Here is an 18,250-nt window from a genome sequence, read left to right as displayed (position 1 = left end):
GTCCAGTAGTCTTTGCCACAAATATCTTAGATACAAAATAAAGAACAAAGTTTTGGAGACATTCAGTAGGTCTGGCAGTACCTGCGCAGTGAGAAAAGCAGCTGACATTTCAAGTTGAAAGTGACTCTTCTTCAGAATAGTTCTTCAGTTCTGAAGTAATGTCATTTTAACTCGATACGTTAACTCTGCCTCTCTCCACAGATGCTGCCAGAACCTGCTGAGTTTATTCAGTATTTTCTGTTTTTATTGCTGTCTGACCTGAATATTCCCACCACTTTAGTTTTTATTTCTGATTTCCAGTATCCATGGTATTTTGAATCAAATCGTTGTCACTAAATTACCTTCAAAATGGAAGTTTCAACTTCAGGAAGAATGGGTCTGTGAAGAGAACCACCCGATGTCAGGGGGACAGTGAATGAGGGTGGCTCGGTGGTTAGCACTGCTGTCTCACAGCTCCAGTGACCTGGGTCGATTTCCAGCTTGGGTCATTGTCTGTGTGGCGTTTGCACGTTCTCCCTGTTACTTCTCACAGCCCAAAGATGTGTGGGTTGGGCGCATTGGCCATGCTAAATTGCCCCTTAAGAGTCCTAGCATTTGTAGATTAGAGGGATTAGTAGGGTACATATGTGGGATTATGGGGATAAAGCCTGGGTGGGATTGTTGTCGGTGCAGACTCGATGGGCCGAATGGCACTGTAGGTTTTCTGTGGAGTGTAGTATTCATGGAATTCCTACAGTGCAGAAACAGGCCATTCAGCCCATTGAGTCTGCACCGACTCTCTGACAAAGCATCTTACCCAGGCCCTATCCCTTGTATTTACCCTGCTAATCCCCCTACACATATTAGCGTACTAAGGTGCAATTTGGCATGGCCAGTACATCTAACCTTCATATCTTTTGGGCTGTGGGAGGAGACCGGAGCACCCGGAGGAAACCCATGCAGACACAGGGAGAACGTGCAAATTCCACACAGTTCACCCAGAGGTGCTATACAAACGTAATTGCTGCTTTATTTCAGTAATTGTGAATAAATATCATTGATAAAGCTCCAACCCAAAAACAAGACCTATCGTAGAATGCTTACAGTGCAGAAGGAGGCCAATCGGCCCAATGAGTCTGCACTAACTCTCCAACAGAGTATCTTACCCAAGACCATACCCACCCTACCCTACCCTGTAACCCAAAACATTTATCCTGCTAATCCCCCCAACCATGCTCATCTTTGGACACTAAGGAGCAATTTAGCATGGCCAATCCAATTAACTTGCACATCCTTTGGACTGTGGGAGGAAACCCACGCAGGTACGGGGGAGAATGTGCAAACTCCACAGTCACCCAGGCAGAGGTGCTATACAAACGTAACTCTAACAGCCCATATTTTCATTTGTGTGAAGCATTACCACTGTTCTGAAAGGGTTAAATGAATGATTTTTAAAAATGCAAAAGCCTCAACAACCTCAACCTTACCTAAGAAGGAAAGGTGTAGAAAATGAAGAGAGTGTTTTGCGACTACTTCACAAGATTATGATCTTCACAAACTGTGGCTAACTCAAATGACAGAGCTTCACCCTCGACCTCAAGGTAGAAAAATGCTCTATCTCCCAGTAGACACCCCTTATCCTGATGACCATAAGAAGAAGAAAATCGCAGACGGTAATTATACACCACAGAACCAGATCAGAAATTTGGAACATTTAACTTTTTTTTATTAAGAAGACAAGAACGCTTCAGTAGTTTTTGTATTTTTTTTCCTGTAAAAATGGCATACATGAACTGATACAAAAAAAATGGCGTGGGAACATATGAGAGATTCTATCAATACACAAAATTTGCCCATGTACACCAGAAATAAGAGATGGTCTAAGCAAACAGCTTTAGTGCCTAAAGATCAAACCTATTGGGCATATAAACATAGCAAGAATCTTCAACTTCATCAATGCTTCATTTTTATATAACCAATTTTGCACAATACTTGTTTCGCACGTGACAAAAAAACCCCAATTCATTTGAACTAACTCTATACAAAGTAATACATTTTACAATTAAAACAGTGCACTGCATTTGAGAGAGAGAGAAAAAAATAATAAAGAGGGTTCACACAAAAACATGTACAACTAAAACTCTGAATTTGCCACGTTTTGTTTTCAATGTGTGGGGGGCATATCTTTTGCATTCTGCCCGAGATGCAAACGCCTATCAGAACACATGTTCCTGAGACATGACAAATTTAATTTTATTTGACTCTTTTTCTTAAAAAAAAGGCCTACTTCAGTAACACGGCTAACACTATAATACAGTTCAAACTAAAGGAGTGGGGGAAAATGACAGCAAATGACTGTGAAACCATATTTAAAACAGCAACGAGACACAGTAAATCACTTTTTGAGTATGTTAGCACATTCCCTTCACTGCTTATGGTGACCCTTTATCTGATGCAATTGTATAGAGAACTGAGCATTGGCTATCAAGTATATATTTCATAATACTTAAAGCAGCTCAATCAATTTTTTTTGTCATTTTCTTGTAACTCAGTGAGGAGGCTCAATAAGAATCCTCTAAATTGTAAAGCACAACACTTTCCAATTATAATGTCCCTCTGTACCCAAATCCTTACTCCCTCGTTGACTCCTTGGTTAGCACAGGTTCCAGTGGAAAGACTGAGGCTAACTCACCCTCTCCATTCCTGCCCCGTTTTACTCCTAAAGGTATGATAGTGTTTCGCACTTTGTAACGTCCGTCCAAAACAAACCTCAAAACAAAACCGAAAAGTTAAAAATAAAAACTAAAATGAACACTCTTCAGGTAAAGCTATGTCACGTCGGAATTGGGCCACGTACCTTATTGGAAATCAGGAGAAGAGATTTTGCTTTCCATCAGTAAGTTAATATTCATTAACCTTTAACCCACAATTTAGCTCAACGGTTTAGGTGGTGATAATTTTAAACAACTGCCAAAAAGTTTTACCTTCATGCCAAAAACTGTGAAATGCCATTTTGAGAATATTTTCTTTAAAATTTTCAACTGAAAGCAGTAACAAGATACTTCCAACAGAATCTGGTCCCCTCTGCAAAAGGCTCAGAGAAGAAAAGGCTTATGCTGAACACAAAAAAAGGTAATATTTTAAGGCAGCTTTTCACACTTCTCTAAAGAGGCATAATCCCTTTTTTTTTGATGGCAGACATAGGATGAATAAAATGCAGGATACACACAGAACTTCCATTAAATACTACAGCGCCCTGTACAGTGTTTGATCAATTTTAATTAAATCTTTTAAATAGAATACAAATAGCATTATACAATGGCACAAGGACTAACCACTTGCATCACTGGCTTGATTAAAAAAAATACACTGCCCTTTAAAAAGAGATCTATGCACACAGTCCATGTAAGCAGTGGTTGTTCGGAAGAGGTTCTCGAATATAAACCATGCACGATGAACAAAAGGGATACGCCTTTTTAAACCATGCTAGTGTTTATGAGCCAAACTGTACTGTGTGAATCCAGACTTCAACATGTAACATTTAACTTTTGCTCCAGGCAGTTGCTTGCCTTGCCTCTTTTGGGGTCGTGGGTGGGTAGGGGGGAGGGGAAAACCTTGCTGACAGGGAATCATGAATGTAGATAGCTTTCAAGTTTTTTTTTGGCAAACAAATTAGTGAAGTAAGGCCAATTGGGAAAGACTGATGAGATCTTTTGAAACAAAGAGCTGGCTGGAACTAAGCTTGTTCGCACTGTGATAACTCAAAACTGTCCACTTGCTAAAAGGCACAGACCTCAGCTGTCAGGTCTGGTTAGGGTTGTTGTTGAAAATCCTGTCAGTTGCCCAGAACACAGCCAGACAGTTTGAGGTATCCTACATCGCACAGTCTATATATAGAGAATGAAATTATAGAGTCGATCTCGCCACAAGAAGCCTCACTTGCAGAAAAAAGCTCGATCCGTGTCCCTCTGCGGTAAATTGAACTGCCGCACGGGCTCACCCCTCACAGACAGAGAGAGCGCGCGTTAACAACAAAAAAAAAATTATTATTTTTTTAAGTGTAGACATGAAAGTGAGCTTGTAAGTCCACGGAGCTTCCAAAATGGCAATTCAAAGGCTGGAGCGTTTGCAGGGAAAACAAGGCACGGAGTTTTCTGCAAATGAGAGAACTAAACTAAGTCCAAGCCTGGCTTGGCATTTACAGAGGTGTCAAACTGTGGAACTCACTGAACTCAATGAACACTTTTCCCCCCCTAACCCCAAGTGTACATACTCGTCTCAATCATCACCACCACGCTAAAAACTCAACTGCACGTACATCTACAGTTGGACACCTCAGTGTAACTATACTTTATTTAGATGAAGTACTCTTTCTTTTCATCGGAGTTATTCTGTCCACCCTCTGCATTGATAATGGCAGTGTCCGCATCTGCTGCGTCATCAGCTCCTTTGGCTTCGTGTGTGAAATATGTACCTGCAAGAAACCACAAAGCCATTTGTTAGCATCCCCATGATTCAAACCCTCAGCCCATCCAGACCCTCACCCTGGCGATCGCAATTCTGTTTCGACTGCCCAAAACCCACAGGAAATGCGCCCGAAAAGTCCCCCACACCCTTCTTAAAGAAATTGGTGTTACTGAAGGACCACATCTGGGATGGCGCGTGAAATTAAAGATTCGTTATGTCATAGAATCATAGAAACCGTACAGTGCAGAAAGAGTCTGTACCGACCACAATCCCACCCAGGTCTTACCCCCATATCCCTACACATTTACCCGCTAATCCCTCTAACCTACGCATCTCAGGACACTAAGGGGCAATTTTAGCATGGCAAATCAACCTAACCCGCACATCTTTGGACTGTGGGAGGAAACCGGAGCACCTGGAGGAAACCCACGCAGACACGAGGAGAATGTGCAAACTCCACACAGACAGTGACCCAAGCCGGGAATCGAACCCAGGTCCCTGCAGCTGTGAAGCAGCAGTGCTCACCACTGTGCTACCGTGCCGCCCATGTGGTCCAAAGATGTGCAGGTTAGGTGGATTGGCGATACTAAATTGCCCCTTAGTATCCAAAGATGTGCTGGTTAGGTAATTGGCCATACAAAATTGTCCCTTGGTGTCCAAAGATGTACAGCTTAGGTGGATTGGTGATACTAAATTGCTCCTTAGTGTCCAAAGATGTGGAGGTTAGGTGAATTGGCCATGCGAAATTATCCCTTGGCATCCAAAGGTGTCTAGGTTAGGTGAATTGGCCATGCAAAATTGCCCTTGGTGTCCAAAGATCTCTGGTTTAGGTGGATTAGCCATGCTGAATGCACGGGGCTATGGGGCTGCGGTGGGTGGTTGGGTTCTTTCAGACAGTTAGTGCAGACTTGATGGGCTGAATGGCCTCCTACTGCACTTTAGGGATCCTATGTACTCCTCCAAGATTGGAACAGGGAAGCCACATTTACCTGTGTGTCTGGTCTATAACTGTGGCTTAAGAGCATTTGGTGATGACACTGTCTGTCAGGAATGGGAAGATATTTCAGAAGTGTCTGAGAACAACAGCTAAAGGAACATTAAGTTAATAATACAACAATATTTGACGGTGCAGTCCAGTCACCAAGTTGCAGATCACTCCACTCATGGAGAGATATGGGAAAATTAGTAAAGTAGAAATAAAGAGAAGGAAAGGAAGATAAAGTTGAGAGAAAACAAAAGGAAACGGAGAGGTTATATTTCTTAAAAACTATTACAACCTGTCGGGGTGGAGATTACAGAATTTTTAATATTACTTTTCAGGTTCAGAAAAGTTGAATGATATTGTCCGAACATTGTAGGGGCGGCACGGCGTCAAGCACTGCTGCCTCACAGCGCCAGGCTCCTGGCTTCAATTCCAGCCTTGGGTTACTGTCTGTGCGGAGTTTGGACGTCCTACCCGTGTCTGCATGGGTTTCCACCAGAAGCTCCAGTTTCCTCCCACAGTCCAAAGATGTGCAGGTTAGGTGGATTAGCCATGCTAAATTGTCTCTTTGTGTCCGAAGATGTGCAGATTGGGGGGATTAGCAGGGTAAATGCTTTGGGTTACGGGGATAGGGCGGGGTGTGGGCTTGGGTAAAATACTCTGTCGGAGAGTCAGTGCAGACTCAATGGGCCGATTGGCCTCCTTCGGCACCGTAGGCGTTCTACGATAAGTCTTGTTTTTGGGTATGAGCTTTATCAATGATATTTATTCACAATTACCAAAATAAAGCACTAATTTCTTAAAATTTACTGGGACATCGATGGCAATCTGCCTCCTTTGAGAGGCTAATGACAGTCTGTCCAGCACCACAAATCACACCACTTTCTCCAACAGCTGGACGATTTCAACATTAATAATAGTATGAGAATTAAGCATTCCAATACTTTACCAGAAAATTCTGGGCCAATATCAGTAGTTCATGAGGTACTTATCACAAGGCTAACCTGAATAGTGCTATTCATTGTTGATAACTGGGAGGCTTGATTCGAGGGACAGTAGTAAAAGGATTTACATCAATGAGCCAACAAAGGCTACATAACAAAAGAATAACTGTCCTCCCTTCTTATTGAAAAGGTAAAGAATGGCTGCAATTTAAGAAGCTACCCCAATAAACTGTGAGGAAATGTCTATTGCCCAAATTTAAGAGGTGAGAGTTTTGGATTTTCTAAATTCCTATATTCTTAAGTTCAGAAATCAAGGATAACAAATTCCAGCACACCATTGCTTCACGAATACTTGCGGTCCGATAACATTATTAGGACAGGGAATATGGACCAAGTGCAAGAAAACAAGTGGAAACACTGGACTGTCGTGCTCCAGGACTGTTGCAGAGAAATCAGATTCTGCACCAAAAACAACTAGTTTAAGTTTATTTATTAGTGTGTCACAAGTAGGCTTACATTAACACTGCAATGAAGTTACAGTGAAAACCCCCTCGTCGCCCATACTCTGAGGGAGAATTGAGCATGGCCAATGCACCTAACCAGCATGTCTTTTGGACTGTGGGAGGAAACCGGAGCACTTGGAGGAAACCCACGCAGACACGGGGAGAACGTGCGGACTCCACACAGACAGTGACCCAAGCCAGGAATCGAACCCGGGTCCCTGGCACTGTGAGGCAGCAGCGCTAACCACAATGTCGCCAATATTGTGAATATGTCCATACATCTGATATATTTAGTTCCAATTACTTTTTTTTGTGCAGAGTGGTCTGCAACTTGGACAGGGCACAGAATTAGATTTTTAATTTACGACAGGCTGACCATTGCTATACACCACTGCTGTGACAGTGGCAGGTCTTGGATTTATTAATTATGTTTGCTTTTTTTGGTATTGGGAGCTTCCTTTCTCTAGTCCTGTGCTTTATTATGTTGTGAAGCATGACTAAATGCAACTGCACTTTATCCACATGCTGTAGAAACAAAGACCTTTAACTACTTTTCTGGTTTTCACTGTGAGGGTAGCTTATGTGTGAGAGAGCTATATTATAAGCTGCATTATTGTGTCTTGAAACAGGATGGCTTGAAGTGGGAAATAGATCTGGCCAGAGAAATGGCAGATGGAGCTTAATCTGGGCAAATGTGAGGTACTGCATTTTGGGAGACTAAATGTTAAGAGTAAGTAATGGCAGGATCCTGAACAGCATTGATGTACAGAGGGATCTTGGGGTTCAAGTCCATAGCTCCCTGAAAGTGGCTTTACAAGTAGGGTGGTAAAGAAGGCGTATGACATGCTTGCCTTTATTGGCCGGGGCATTGAGTACAAGAGTCAGGATGTCATGTTGCAGCTTTATAATACTTTGGTGAGGCCACACTTAAGACTATTGCGTTCAATTCTGGTCGTCACATTACAGGAAGGATGTGGTGGCTTTGAAAAGGGTGTAGAAGAGGATTACCAGGATGCTGCTTGGATTAGAGGGTGAGGCTGGGCAAAGGAGAGGCTGGGCAAAGGAGAGGCTGGGCAAAGGAGAGGCTGGGCAAAGGAGAGGCTGGGCAAAGGAGAGGCTGGGCAAAGGAGAGGCTGGGCAAAGGAGAGGCTGGGCAAAGGAGAGGCTGGGCAAAGGAGAGGCTGGGCAAAGGAGAGGCTGGGCAAAGGAGAGGCTGGGCAAAGGAGAGGCTGGGCAAAGGAGAGGCTGGGCAAAGGAGAGGCTGGGCAAAGGAGAGGCTGGGCAAAGGAGAGGCTGGGCAAAGGAGAGGCTGGGCAAAGGAGAGGCTGGGCAAAGGAGAGGCTGGGCAAAGGAGAGGCTGGGCAAAGGAGAGGCTGGGCAAAGGAGAGGCTGGGCAAAGGAGAGGCTGGGCAAAGGAGAGGCTGGGCAAAGGAGAGGCTGGGCAAAGGAGAGGCTGGGCAAAGGAGAGGCTGGGCAAAGGAGAGGCTGGGCAAAGGAGAGGCTGGGCAAAGGAGAGGCTGGGCAAAGGAGAGGCTGGGCAAAGGAGAGGCTGGGCAAAGGAGAGGCTGGGCAAAGGAGAGGCTGGGCAAAGGAGAGGCTGGGCAAAGGAGAGGCTGGGCAAAGGAGAGGCTGGGCAAAGGAGAGGCTGGGCAAAGGAGAGGCTGGGCAAAGGAGAGGCTGGGCAAAGGAGAGGCTGGGCAAAGGAGAGGCTGGGCAAAGGAGAGGCTGGGCAAAGGAGAGGCTGGGCAAAGGAGAGGCTGGGCAAAGGAGAGGCTGGGCAAAGGAGAGGCTGGGCAAAGGAGAGGCTGGGCAAAGGAGAGGCTGGGCAAAGGAGAGGCTGGGCAAAGGAGAGGCTGGGCAAAGGAGAGGCTGGGCAAAGGAGAGGCTGGGCAAAGGAGAGGCTGGGCAAAGGAGAGGCTGGGCAAAGGAGAGGCTGGGCAAAGGAGAGGCTGGGCAAAGGAGAGGCTGGGCAAAGGAGAGGCTGGGCAAAGGAGAGGCTGGGCAAAGGAGAGGCTGGGCAAAGGAGAGGCTGGGCAAAGGAGAGGCTGGGCAAAGGAGAGGCTGGGCAAAGGAGAGGCTGGGCAAAGGAGAGGCTGGGCAAAGGAGAGGCTGGGCAAAGGAGAGGCTGGGCAAAGGAGAGGCTGGGCAAAGGAGAGGCTGGGCAAAGGAGAGGCTGGGCAAAGGAGAGGCTGGGCAAAGGAGAGGCTGGGCAAAGGAGAGGCTGGGCAAAGGAGAGGCTGGGCAAAGGAGAGGCTGGGCAAAGGAGAGGCTGGGCAAAGGAGAGGCTGGGCAAAGGAGAGGCTGGGCAAAGGAGAGGCTGGGCAAAGGAGAGGCTGGGCAAAGGAGAGGCTGGGCAAAGGAGAGGCTGGGCAAAGGAGAGGCTGGGCAAAGGAGAGGCTGGGCAAAGGAGAGGCTGGGCAAAGGAGAGGCTGGGCAAAGGAGAGGCTGGGCAAAGGAGAGGCTGGGCAAAGGAGAGGCTGGGCAAAGGAGAGGCTGGGCAAAGGAGAGGCTGGACAAAGGAGAGGCTGGGCAAAGGAGAGGCTGGGCAAAGGAGAGGCTGGGCAAAGGAGAGGCTGGGCAAAGGAGAGGCTGGACAAAGGAGAGGCTGGACAAATACTCGGGGGCATAAGGTGAGAGGGGGAAAGTTCAAAGGAGATGTGAGGGGCAAGTTCTTTTACATAGAGAGTGGTAGGTGTCTGGAATGTACTGCCAGAGTTGGTGGTGTAGGCAGAGATGATAAGGGTGTTTAAGGGGGCTTTTAGATATACACAAAAACATGCAAGAAATACAGGGATATGGATCAAGGGCAGGCAGAAGGGGTTAGTTTAACTTGGCATCATGTTCGGCACAACATCATAGACCGAAGGGCCTGTTCCGGTGCTGTACTGTTCCATGTTTTATATACATATTGGTGTACTGAACAAGGAGAACAGTCATAACAGAATGCATTGCAAAGAGAATATATACAGGCCAGATGGATTAACCAACCTCAGGTGAAACCACCTCTAAAGGGTTAAGGGCATCTCATCTGCCTGCCCCCAAGTAGGTGGTATATTTTAAAGGGGGAAAGAAGAGAATTAAAATAAAAGTCACTGCAGATATGGGTTTTGCGTCAGTTTATGATTACCATCCACTCGGTTTTACATCGGGCCATCCTGCTGTTGTGTGTGCAGCAATGTGTGAAGAGGCAAATGCTTCAAATGTCTTCTTTTGCTTATCATGGGGTTGGATTTCATTTGGAGAGGCGATGGCCTAATGGTATTATCGCTAGACTATTCATCCAGAAACTCAGCTAATGTTCTGGGGACCCGGGTTCGAATCCCGCCACGGCAGATGGTGGAATTTAAATTCTATAAAAAATATCTGGGATTAAGAATGACCATGAAACTATTATCAGGGAAAACCCACCTGGTTTACTAATGTCCTTTAGGGAAGGGAATCTGCCGTCCTTATCTGGTCTGGCCTACATGTGACTCCAGAGCTACAGCAATGTGGTTGACTCTCAACTGCCCTCTGTCAAGGGTGACCAGGGATGGGCAATAAATGCTGGTCAGCCAGCGACGCCCATGTCCCAGGAATGAATAAAAAATATGTAACTGTATTTTGAATTCCATCACTGGCTGAGTGAAATGCAATTATAACACTGTATGGGCTTTGTTACTTAGTCACTTCTCTGTCATGGGGCGGCACGGTGGCACAGTGGTTAGCACTGCTGCTTCACAGCTCCAGGGACCTGGGTTCGAATCCTGGCTCGGGTCGTTGTCTGTGTGGAGTTTGCACATTCTCCCTGTGTCTGCGTGGGTTTCCTCTGGGTGCTCCGGTTTCCTCCCACAGTCCAAAGATGTGCGGGCGAGGTTGATTGGCCATTCCAAATTGCCCTTAGTGTCCCGGGATGCATAGGTTAGAGGGGTTAGTGGGTAAATATGTAGGGATATGTGGATAGGGCCTGGGTGGGATTGTGGTTGGCGCAGACTCGATGGGCCGAATGGCCTCTTTCTGCACTGTAGGATTCTATGATCTCTGTGCTTCGTGACATAGACTGAAACGATGTCAAGGACATGATAATAGCTGGGAAACTACCTCTAAAAGGTTAGGGGCATCTCATCTGCCTGCCCCAAGTAGGTGATATATTTTAAAGGGGGAAAGAGGAGATTTAAAACAAACGCCACTGCTGACATGGGTGTTGCTGAAATATACCAGTTTATGATTACCACACATTGGGCCATCATGCTGCTGTGTGTGCAGCAATGTGTGAAGAGGCAAATAGTTCAAATGTCTTCGTTTGATGGTGCTTATCAAGGGATTTGATTTCATTTTAAGGTTAGCAAAGCAAACTCGAGCCAACAGGCCACGTCTCCGCTGCTCCTCATGTCACCTCCATGGCATCCCGCACACGCTCAGAAGAAAAATGCCAAAAGGATCTCACAACCTAACCTGACTTTCCGGTGCACCAAGTGGTAACATTGCGTTTGTTTCAAATGGCCAATATCTACATTATTATGGTGCTTGGGACAACAGCTGGAGGTTGCTCTTTGCAAACCAGTGAAATTCTGGCAGAGCTGGAACAGGTTTGGCCTCGCAGCATTCAAAAAGAGTGAAACTTGTCTTCAAGCAAGGCACTAGATTCTGAAGGTCAGGAGGACATTTTACTTGGGCTTGGAACCAAGATACGGTCTAATGGGAGGGAGAGGAGTCTTCTGCTACGGTTACAGGAATTACGGTCATCACCATCTTGAGGGTTGTGCGTGCGTGCACGTGTGTGCATGCATGCGGCGTGAGTGCGTGTACGTGGGGCGGTGTGGCATGTGTGTGCATGTGGCGTGTGTGCATGTGGCAAATGTGGCTCGTGTGTAATGTGTGTTTAGTGTGATAAGTGTATGTAGTGTGTGTTGCGTGTAGTATGTGTGTGTTGCGTGTAGTGCATATGTGGTGAGGGCAGAAGGGTGAGAATGGCATGGATAAGAGGTGAGGTGCCTTGTTTGGCTCTGCCATAAATAAATGCAGTGGATAGGGAAGTAGGGGTGGGAGAAAGAGTGCTGTTAGGCCACACTGCCCCATTTTCCCGCTACTGCTGCGATCCAACCCAAATTGAGACAGGGCAGTAGAGGAAAATCCAGGGGTGCATCACTTTGACGTTAGAGTAAGCAGGTACTGTGAAGAAAGTTGATTTAATACACATTGGCACATTGCGCAGAATTTAGATGCTCTCTGATTTCGCAAACCATAAGGAACAATGCAATGCAGTCGAGAATATTGACTGCGCTTCATAATAAGTGGTTTGAGGATGGCTGTTACAGAAGGCCTCCTTCGGGGCTTACCTTTGTGTCTTGCAAAGTATCGGCCAAGTACAATCAGCAGGCACAGAATGGCAAATACAACCACAGCAACCACTCCCCCGATGACGGCATGGTCTACAGACCTTGGAACTTCTGTGCCTGCTCTCGAGTCTGTCAGATCGAAAGCAAGAAGCCTTTGTCAGAAACATTTTTATGTTGACTTAAATGAATTGACTGGGAGCAAACGAGACATTCAAAAATAACATTTCCTGCTACAGATCCCTTAAGAACAAGGTAGTACATCAAGAAGCAAATACACTTCCAAACCCCCCCTCCCATCTTTGCCGCAGAATGATTTATCCTTTAGAATTACACTACAGCTTTTAAACAGTCCCGTGCTGCTACAAATTGGCATGTTACCCCATTTCTCTTTTTTATTGCTTTAGTTTGTCAAATGCTGGTGAATAATTTTACACAGGCTAAAGCAAAGAAACCAAATGCGCTCGAATCATTGATGAACATTAACCGCAGGTGACTAGAACATAGCCAAACATCATCAACAGATATGATAACACATGCATTTAACTGCTGGGCATCTGTCAGTGGGTTCTGAGGAATGGCTGCTGCTGTTGTTCATTAACAAGCAATAAAGGGCATGAAATATGAGCAAGTTGATGCAGCAAGTTAGTGAGATTCGACTCGGTGTTATCACGAATATTCCAGTAAGGCGCAATAAAGAGGCAAGTTCGATTTTCAGACCGTGACTATTTGAATTGCCAAAAAGCACCCCTCAGTACATTTAAAAGGTTTTGGCCAGAATTCTCCGATGTCTTAGGGCCTGCCACCGCTGCCAGCGAGAACGGAGAACTCAGAGCTCAGCCAAATCCCCATTCACTGCAGCGGGACTGGAGAATTCCCAGCCACGGGCGAGGTTGGGGAATGGCGGCCATGATTTCTTCCAGCTGGTTGTGGCTGACGGAGTTCTGGAACATTTGAATAAATTACTGCCGATCAATTTGAGGTGGTGAATTAAGATGACCGGCACAGTACTGAGTCCGAGTAATATTATGTTAAGTCAGGCCATTAATAATACTGCAACAGATACAACACCGGGGTGGGAATGCAAGCAAGCAAAAGCTTTTCTAAGTCACAGAATGCTTTCTTTCCAACCCAATGATGAAAAGTAGGAATAAAAACAATATAAAGTATTGCACCATCCTGAAGATTTACTATCTTCGAAAACATACCGGTAAAGCTCAGATAAAATATTCCAACTTTTAAATCATTTTTAGTTCATACCTAGTAAGCTGTCACCTAAATCTCTCAGTGTGTAATCGTACTTGGTCAATAAATCTGTCTTGATCCCAGTGCTGAAGGGAGTGATAGATATTAATTTAACCCATATATAAAATGTGCAAGTATTCATCAGTTAATTTTAAAGAAGATTTATATTGATCTCCCTGAAGATAACAGAAAATCCTTTCAAGGCTGTGTATAATAATGTTGGAAGTTTATTGATCAGGTGTAGAGAACTGTGACAACTAAAGGTGATGCTGCAGCTCAGTGAAGAGGACATCTGATTCATCACTTTCCTGTTGAATTTATACCTTCTATGTTCTATCAATTTACCGTCTAAATTAATGGTAATTGATTTCAGCGTACTAACCTTTAGCCTCCTGGAAATTCTTTCAAATAGTTGTTCAAAGCCATATGTATCAGGCCAAGGGTTAAAATGTAATTTGAAAAGAAAGCCAGCAAATATATTCGGTTTACAAAATGAGGGGAGTTCCTGTTTTGTATAAAAATGATTGCTATAGACTTGGTTAGAGGTCGGATTCCTGATATTTGGAACATTAAGCAAATGGCTGCCAAAATCCTGTTAAATATAATGACTTGACAAAAAAATTCCACGATGGGTTTAGAGTCAAATTTCCACCTCAATTTGACAAAACATTTACCTTCCAGAACCCATGCCAAAAAAAAAGTGTCCTACATACAAATCTCACTCATTTACACAGCTGCTTTCCCCTGGTCTCTGCGTCAGTCACTTGTATAGTTCCTGGCTTGGGCATTAGCTAATGGAGTTCCCATAGTGGGAAAAGGTAGCAGAGGTCAGAGTAGCAACTTTGCTTGTCAGATTTTTTAATCGTAGCAAAGTCGCTTTGAATGAGAGATTCTAGATTCAAGTTCATTATGCACTTCAGTACGTGATCTAGGCTAAGAATTCAGTGCAGCACTGAAGGCTGTTATGGATCGTCTCAAGTGCCATATTTTTCATGAGGCATTAAGCGGAGACTGCCTTGCATGTTCAAGCAGATGCATCCCATGGTGCTGTCCAAAGAGCATTGGATAATCTCTTGGTGTCCCAGATGGATCCCTCAACCGACATCACCAAGAACTACTTAACTGGTCATCTGTCTCATTTGTGGTTGATGGCTCTTTACTGTAAATGGACAACTTCAAAAATGTATCTCACTGGCCTCAAATGCTTTGGGACAATCTGTGAGAGGAAGGGCACCATGCAAAATGCAAGTTCTTCTCCAGCCACAACATGAAGCCTCAGGGAATGGGCAAAGTCAGAGACAATCCTAAGCCAAGGGATTGCAGGAGAATAGCATGGAAGGAGTGGAAAGACAGTGATAGATAGGTTCTTGATTGGCAAGGGGATCAAAGGTTATGGGGAAAAAACGGGAGAGTGGGGTTGAGCCACCATTGAATGGCGGAGCCGACGCGATGGGCCAAATGGCCTAACTCTGCTCCTATATCTTATGGTCTAATGGAAAAATGCACAGAGGAAAGGATGTCTACATATTCCAAGGTACTCAGACTTCCTGTAACTGCACACCCTAAATCAGAAGATAGATATTCTGCCAGATCATTCATACTTTCAAATGGCATACTGCTATCGTAAGTTCAAGGAATATAATTGTAAAGGTAGTTTTACAACCTTCCTTGGATCATAAGGTAGGATATATGGCTCTGAATCTAATCAGTGATCAAATCTCAAGTTTTTACTTCCCAAGTCTGAGCCACTTGATACAATGATAGACCAAAATGTGTCAATTGCGTGTTAATGAATGGTGCTGCCTTTCTGATTACATGGTTGGGTAATGCAAGAATACCCTTCCAAATGTATCTTCTCTCATGGGTCACTACCTTAACCCTCAAATTGATAAGTGAAGGCTGCAACTCATCAATGTTCATGTAATTCAGATGTTTGCGACAAAGTATATATGAAAATACTTTTTAACTGGAGGGTTTTGGGGGGGGTTTAGGCATATATATTGTAATTCTCCCAGACAGTAAAACTGACATCCCACTCTACATCAATTTCATTAATGTAATAGGAGTTATGTGAGAAAATCTTAGTCAGAAAATACTTTTAATCTGGAGTGCAATGAAGATCACCCAAAACCTCAGCATGGACATAAGGTTCCTGAGCCCCATGGCTGACCGATCTTCTGCCACAGTTCAATTTTTCTGCTCTTCCTCCCCATATCCCTTGGAGAATAAAAAGCTACCTCCCGGGTCTTGAATATACTCAACGATGGAGCAACCACAGCCTCCTCAGGTATAGAATTCCAAAGAGGCGCAACATTTTAGGTGAAGAAGTTTCTTCTCAGTCCTACATATCCACTGCTTTCCCCAAGACTCTGCCTCTGTGTTACAGAATACCCTGCCACGGGAAACAATCTCTCACTATTGACCCCATCAAGTCCCTTCCAGAATCTTGCATGCTTCAATTAGCTTGTCTCTCACTCTTCTAAACCCGAGAGAGTAAGGGCGGAATGTTCCCGTCCACCACGGGAATCTTAGCGGGCTGGACAGGACCATGCAAAGATCCGTTGACCTTGGGCTGGATTTTCCAGTCATGGCCAGAAAGTCCCACCCTAAATGTCTAAATTACTCAGCCTTTCATTAGAGGTAAAGGGTAAAGTTGCCATAGTCCCAGATGACAATAGGCTGCTCTCCCTTTTGATGGGGAGAGCTGACTGGTGGTGATTTAACCTGAGGATCACCACACCTCAGGCGAGGAGGCAAGGTTGAGAAGGCAGGCCTTTATGAATAACCTCAGCCGGTGCAGGAATCGCAACCACACTGTCTGCATAATTAACCAGCCATCTAGCCAACTGAGCTAACCCGACCCCCTTTCATTATAGGACAGATCACACCTCCTAGGAATCAATGTAGCGAACCTTTGGTGCACCACTTCCTAGGCAAGTATATCATTCATTAGATATAGAGACCAAAACTGTAATACTTCTGCTGTGGTCTCACCAAAGTCTCACAGCAAGACTTCCACACTTTTGGACACCTGTCCTCTTGCAAAACAAAAAGCCAATATGTCATTTGCCTTCCTCACTGCTTGCTCTACCTACATGTTCACTTTTTGTGTTCCATGTACCGTCTACGACTACAGCCAAGTTTCTCCGGCTGTCAACATTTACAAGTTTTGTAATTTTAAAATTCATGGATAAACATTATGCCCAGCATGGCGCTGCGATATGGAGGAGGAGGCTCTAAAGTTTGATTGCTGGTCTGGGTTGACATAGCTAGTTGAGCACTAGCCCAGAGTATCCAGGATTACATTTGACTTTAACAAACTCAGACTGAGTGGTGAGTCCTGGTGGGATATTTTCTTTTGGGGGGTGGGGTGGGTTGTGTGTGTGATACAAAGGGTAACAAGATTGTTCGATGTGATTGAGGGTTACACGGTGAATTCCAGGTCAGGCTCAGCACTCCAGTTTACACACTCGGCCAACATTCGCTGACGAGCTTCACACCAAAAAAGGAAGGCATTTTGGTGGGCAGCAATCATCTATCTCCTCTTCCCCCAACACAGGGGAGGCGATGGCTTAGTAGTGTTAGCGCTGGACTCTTAATCCAGATACTCAGCTAATGTTCTGGGGACCCGGGTTCGAATCCCGCCACGGCAAGTGGTGGAATTTGAATTCAATAAAAAAAATCCAGAATTAAGAATCTACTGATGACCATGAAACCATTGTTAGAAAATCCCATCTGGGTTCACTAATGTCCTTTAGGGAAGGAAATCTGCAGTCCTGACCTGGTCTGGCCTACATGTGACTCCAGAGCCACAGCAATGTGGTTGACTCTCAACTGCCCTTGGACAACTAGGGATGGGCAATAAATGCTGGCCAGCCAGCGACACTCATGTCCCACGAATGAATTTTTTTTTAAAAAGCAGCCTATTCTGGGGCATAGTCCTTGTTCTTCCCTGGGAGAGGGAATGACCCAAATCTATAATAATCCAAACCGCTGCTTTGGCAGGATTACTAACTGGAAGATAAACTGATGAGTAACAAGTGAGCATGGTCATCCAACCTTCTAATCCAGGTTGCAGTATTCAATCGGGCGGCATGTTAGCACACAGTGGTTAGCACTGCTGTTTCACAGCGCCAGGGACCCGGGTTCGATTCCCGGCTTGGGTCACAGTGTGTGTGGAGTTTGCTCGTTCTCCCCATATCTGCGTGGGTTTCCTCCGGGTATTCCGGTTTTCTTCCCACATTCTGAAAGACGTGCTGGTCAGGTGCATTGACCCGAACAGGCGCCGGACTGTGGCGACTAGGGGAATTTCACAGTAACTTAATTGCAGCGTTAATGTAAGCCTTACTTGTGACTAATAAATAAACTTCAATCTTCAAAGGAGACCATAATGTATTGACAGCATAAAATTTGCCGATTGCTGGCAAAAAGCAAACAAACCCACATAATAAAGCTCCCCATAAATGACATTCCCTTTATACCATTAATGATTAAAAAGCTGCACTGGAGTTGAGGTCTGGAGTCCCTTCTCGGGGCAGAGTTGGTTTCAGAAGCTTTGTGCCCTCACTTTCTCTGGAACCTTCCATGAGTTACTGCTTTTACCTTCTCTAGCAGCTGAATAAATATAAAACTGAACATTTCTGTGAACGGAACCTCTAACCTTGAAAACAAATGTCCTTCAAAACACTTCTGCAGACCTCCAAATATATAATCTAGAGTCTTCTTGCAGAATGGGCCATTCCAGAATCAAACGCAGTTCGGTATCTAGACCCCAGTTTCTTCAAGATTAAATCTGTTGTACAATTCCTGGTATAG

At 45.0% G+C, this 18,250-nt stretch overlaps 1 protein-coding gene across 6 annotated transcripts in view; it reads right to left on the bottom strand.

Annotated features, from left to right (window-relative positions):
- Window positions 1–1,678: 1,678 nt before the first annotated feature.
- The window catches only part of cadm1a (cell adhesion molecule 1a), a 455,101-nt gene continuing 438,529 nt past the window's right edge, over window positions 1,679–18,250 (bottom strand). For all 6 annotated transcript variants that reach the window (XM_078198993.1, XM_078198989.1, XM_078198991.1 and 3 more), the window contains 2 exons: window positions 12,194–12,322; window positions 1,679–4,453 (listed from right to left, as the gene is read on the bottom strand). In XM_078198993.1, coding sequence (XP_078055119.1) covers window positions 4,335–4,453; window positions 12,194–12,322 — 248 coding nt within the window. In that variant the 3' untranslated portion in view covers window positions 1,679–4,334. The remainder of the gene's footprint in view (window positions 4,454–12,193; window positions 12,323–18,250) is intronic.

The sequence above is a fragment of the Mustelus asterias genome, chromosome 27, assembly GCF_964213995.1.
Source record: "Mustelus asterias chromosome 27, sMusAst1.hap1.1, whole genome shotgun sequence".
Classification (NCBI taxonomy): domain Eukaryota; kingdom Metazoa; phylum Chordata; class Chondrichthyes; order Carcharhiniformes; family Triakidae; genus Mustelus; species Mustelus asterias.
Note: the sequence above shows the minus strand (reverse complement) of the source record. Positions and strands in the feature narration are given on the sequence as shown.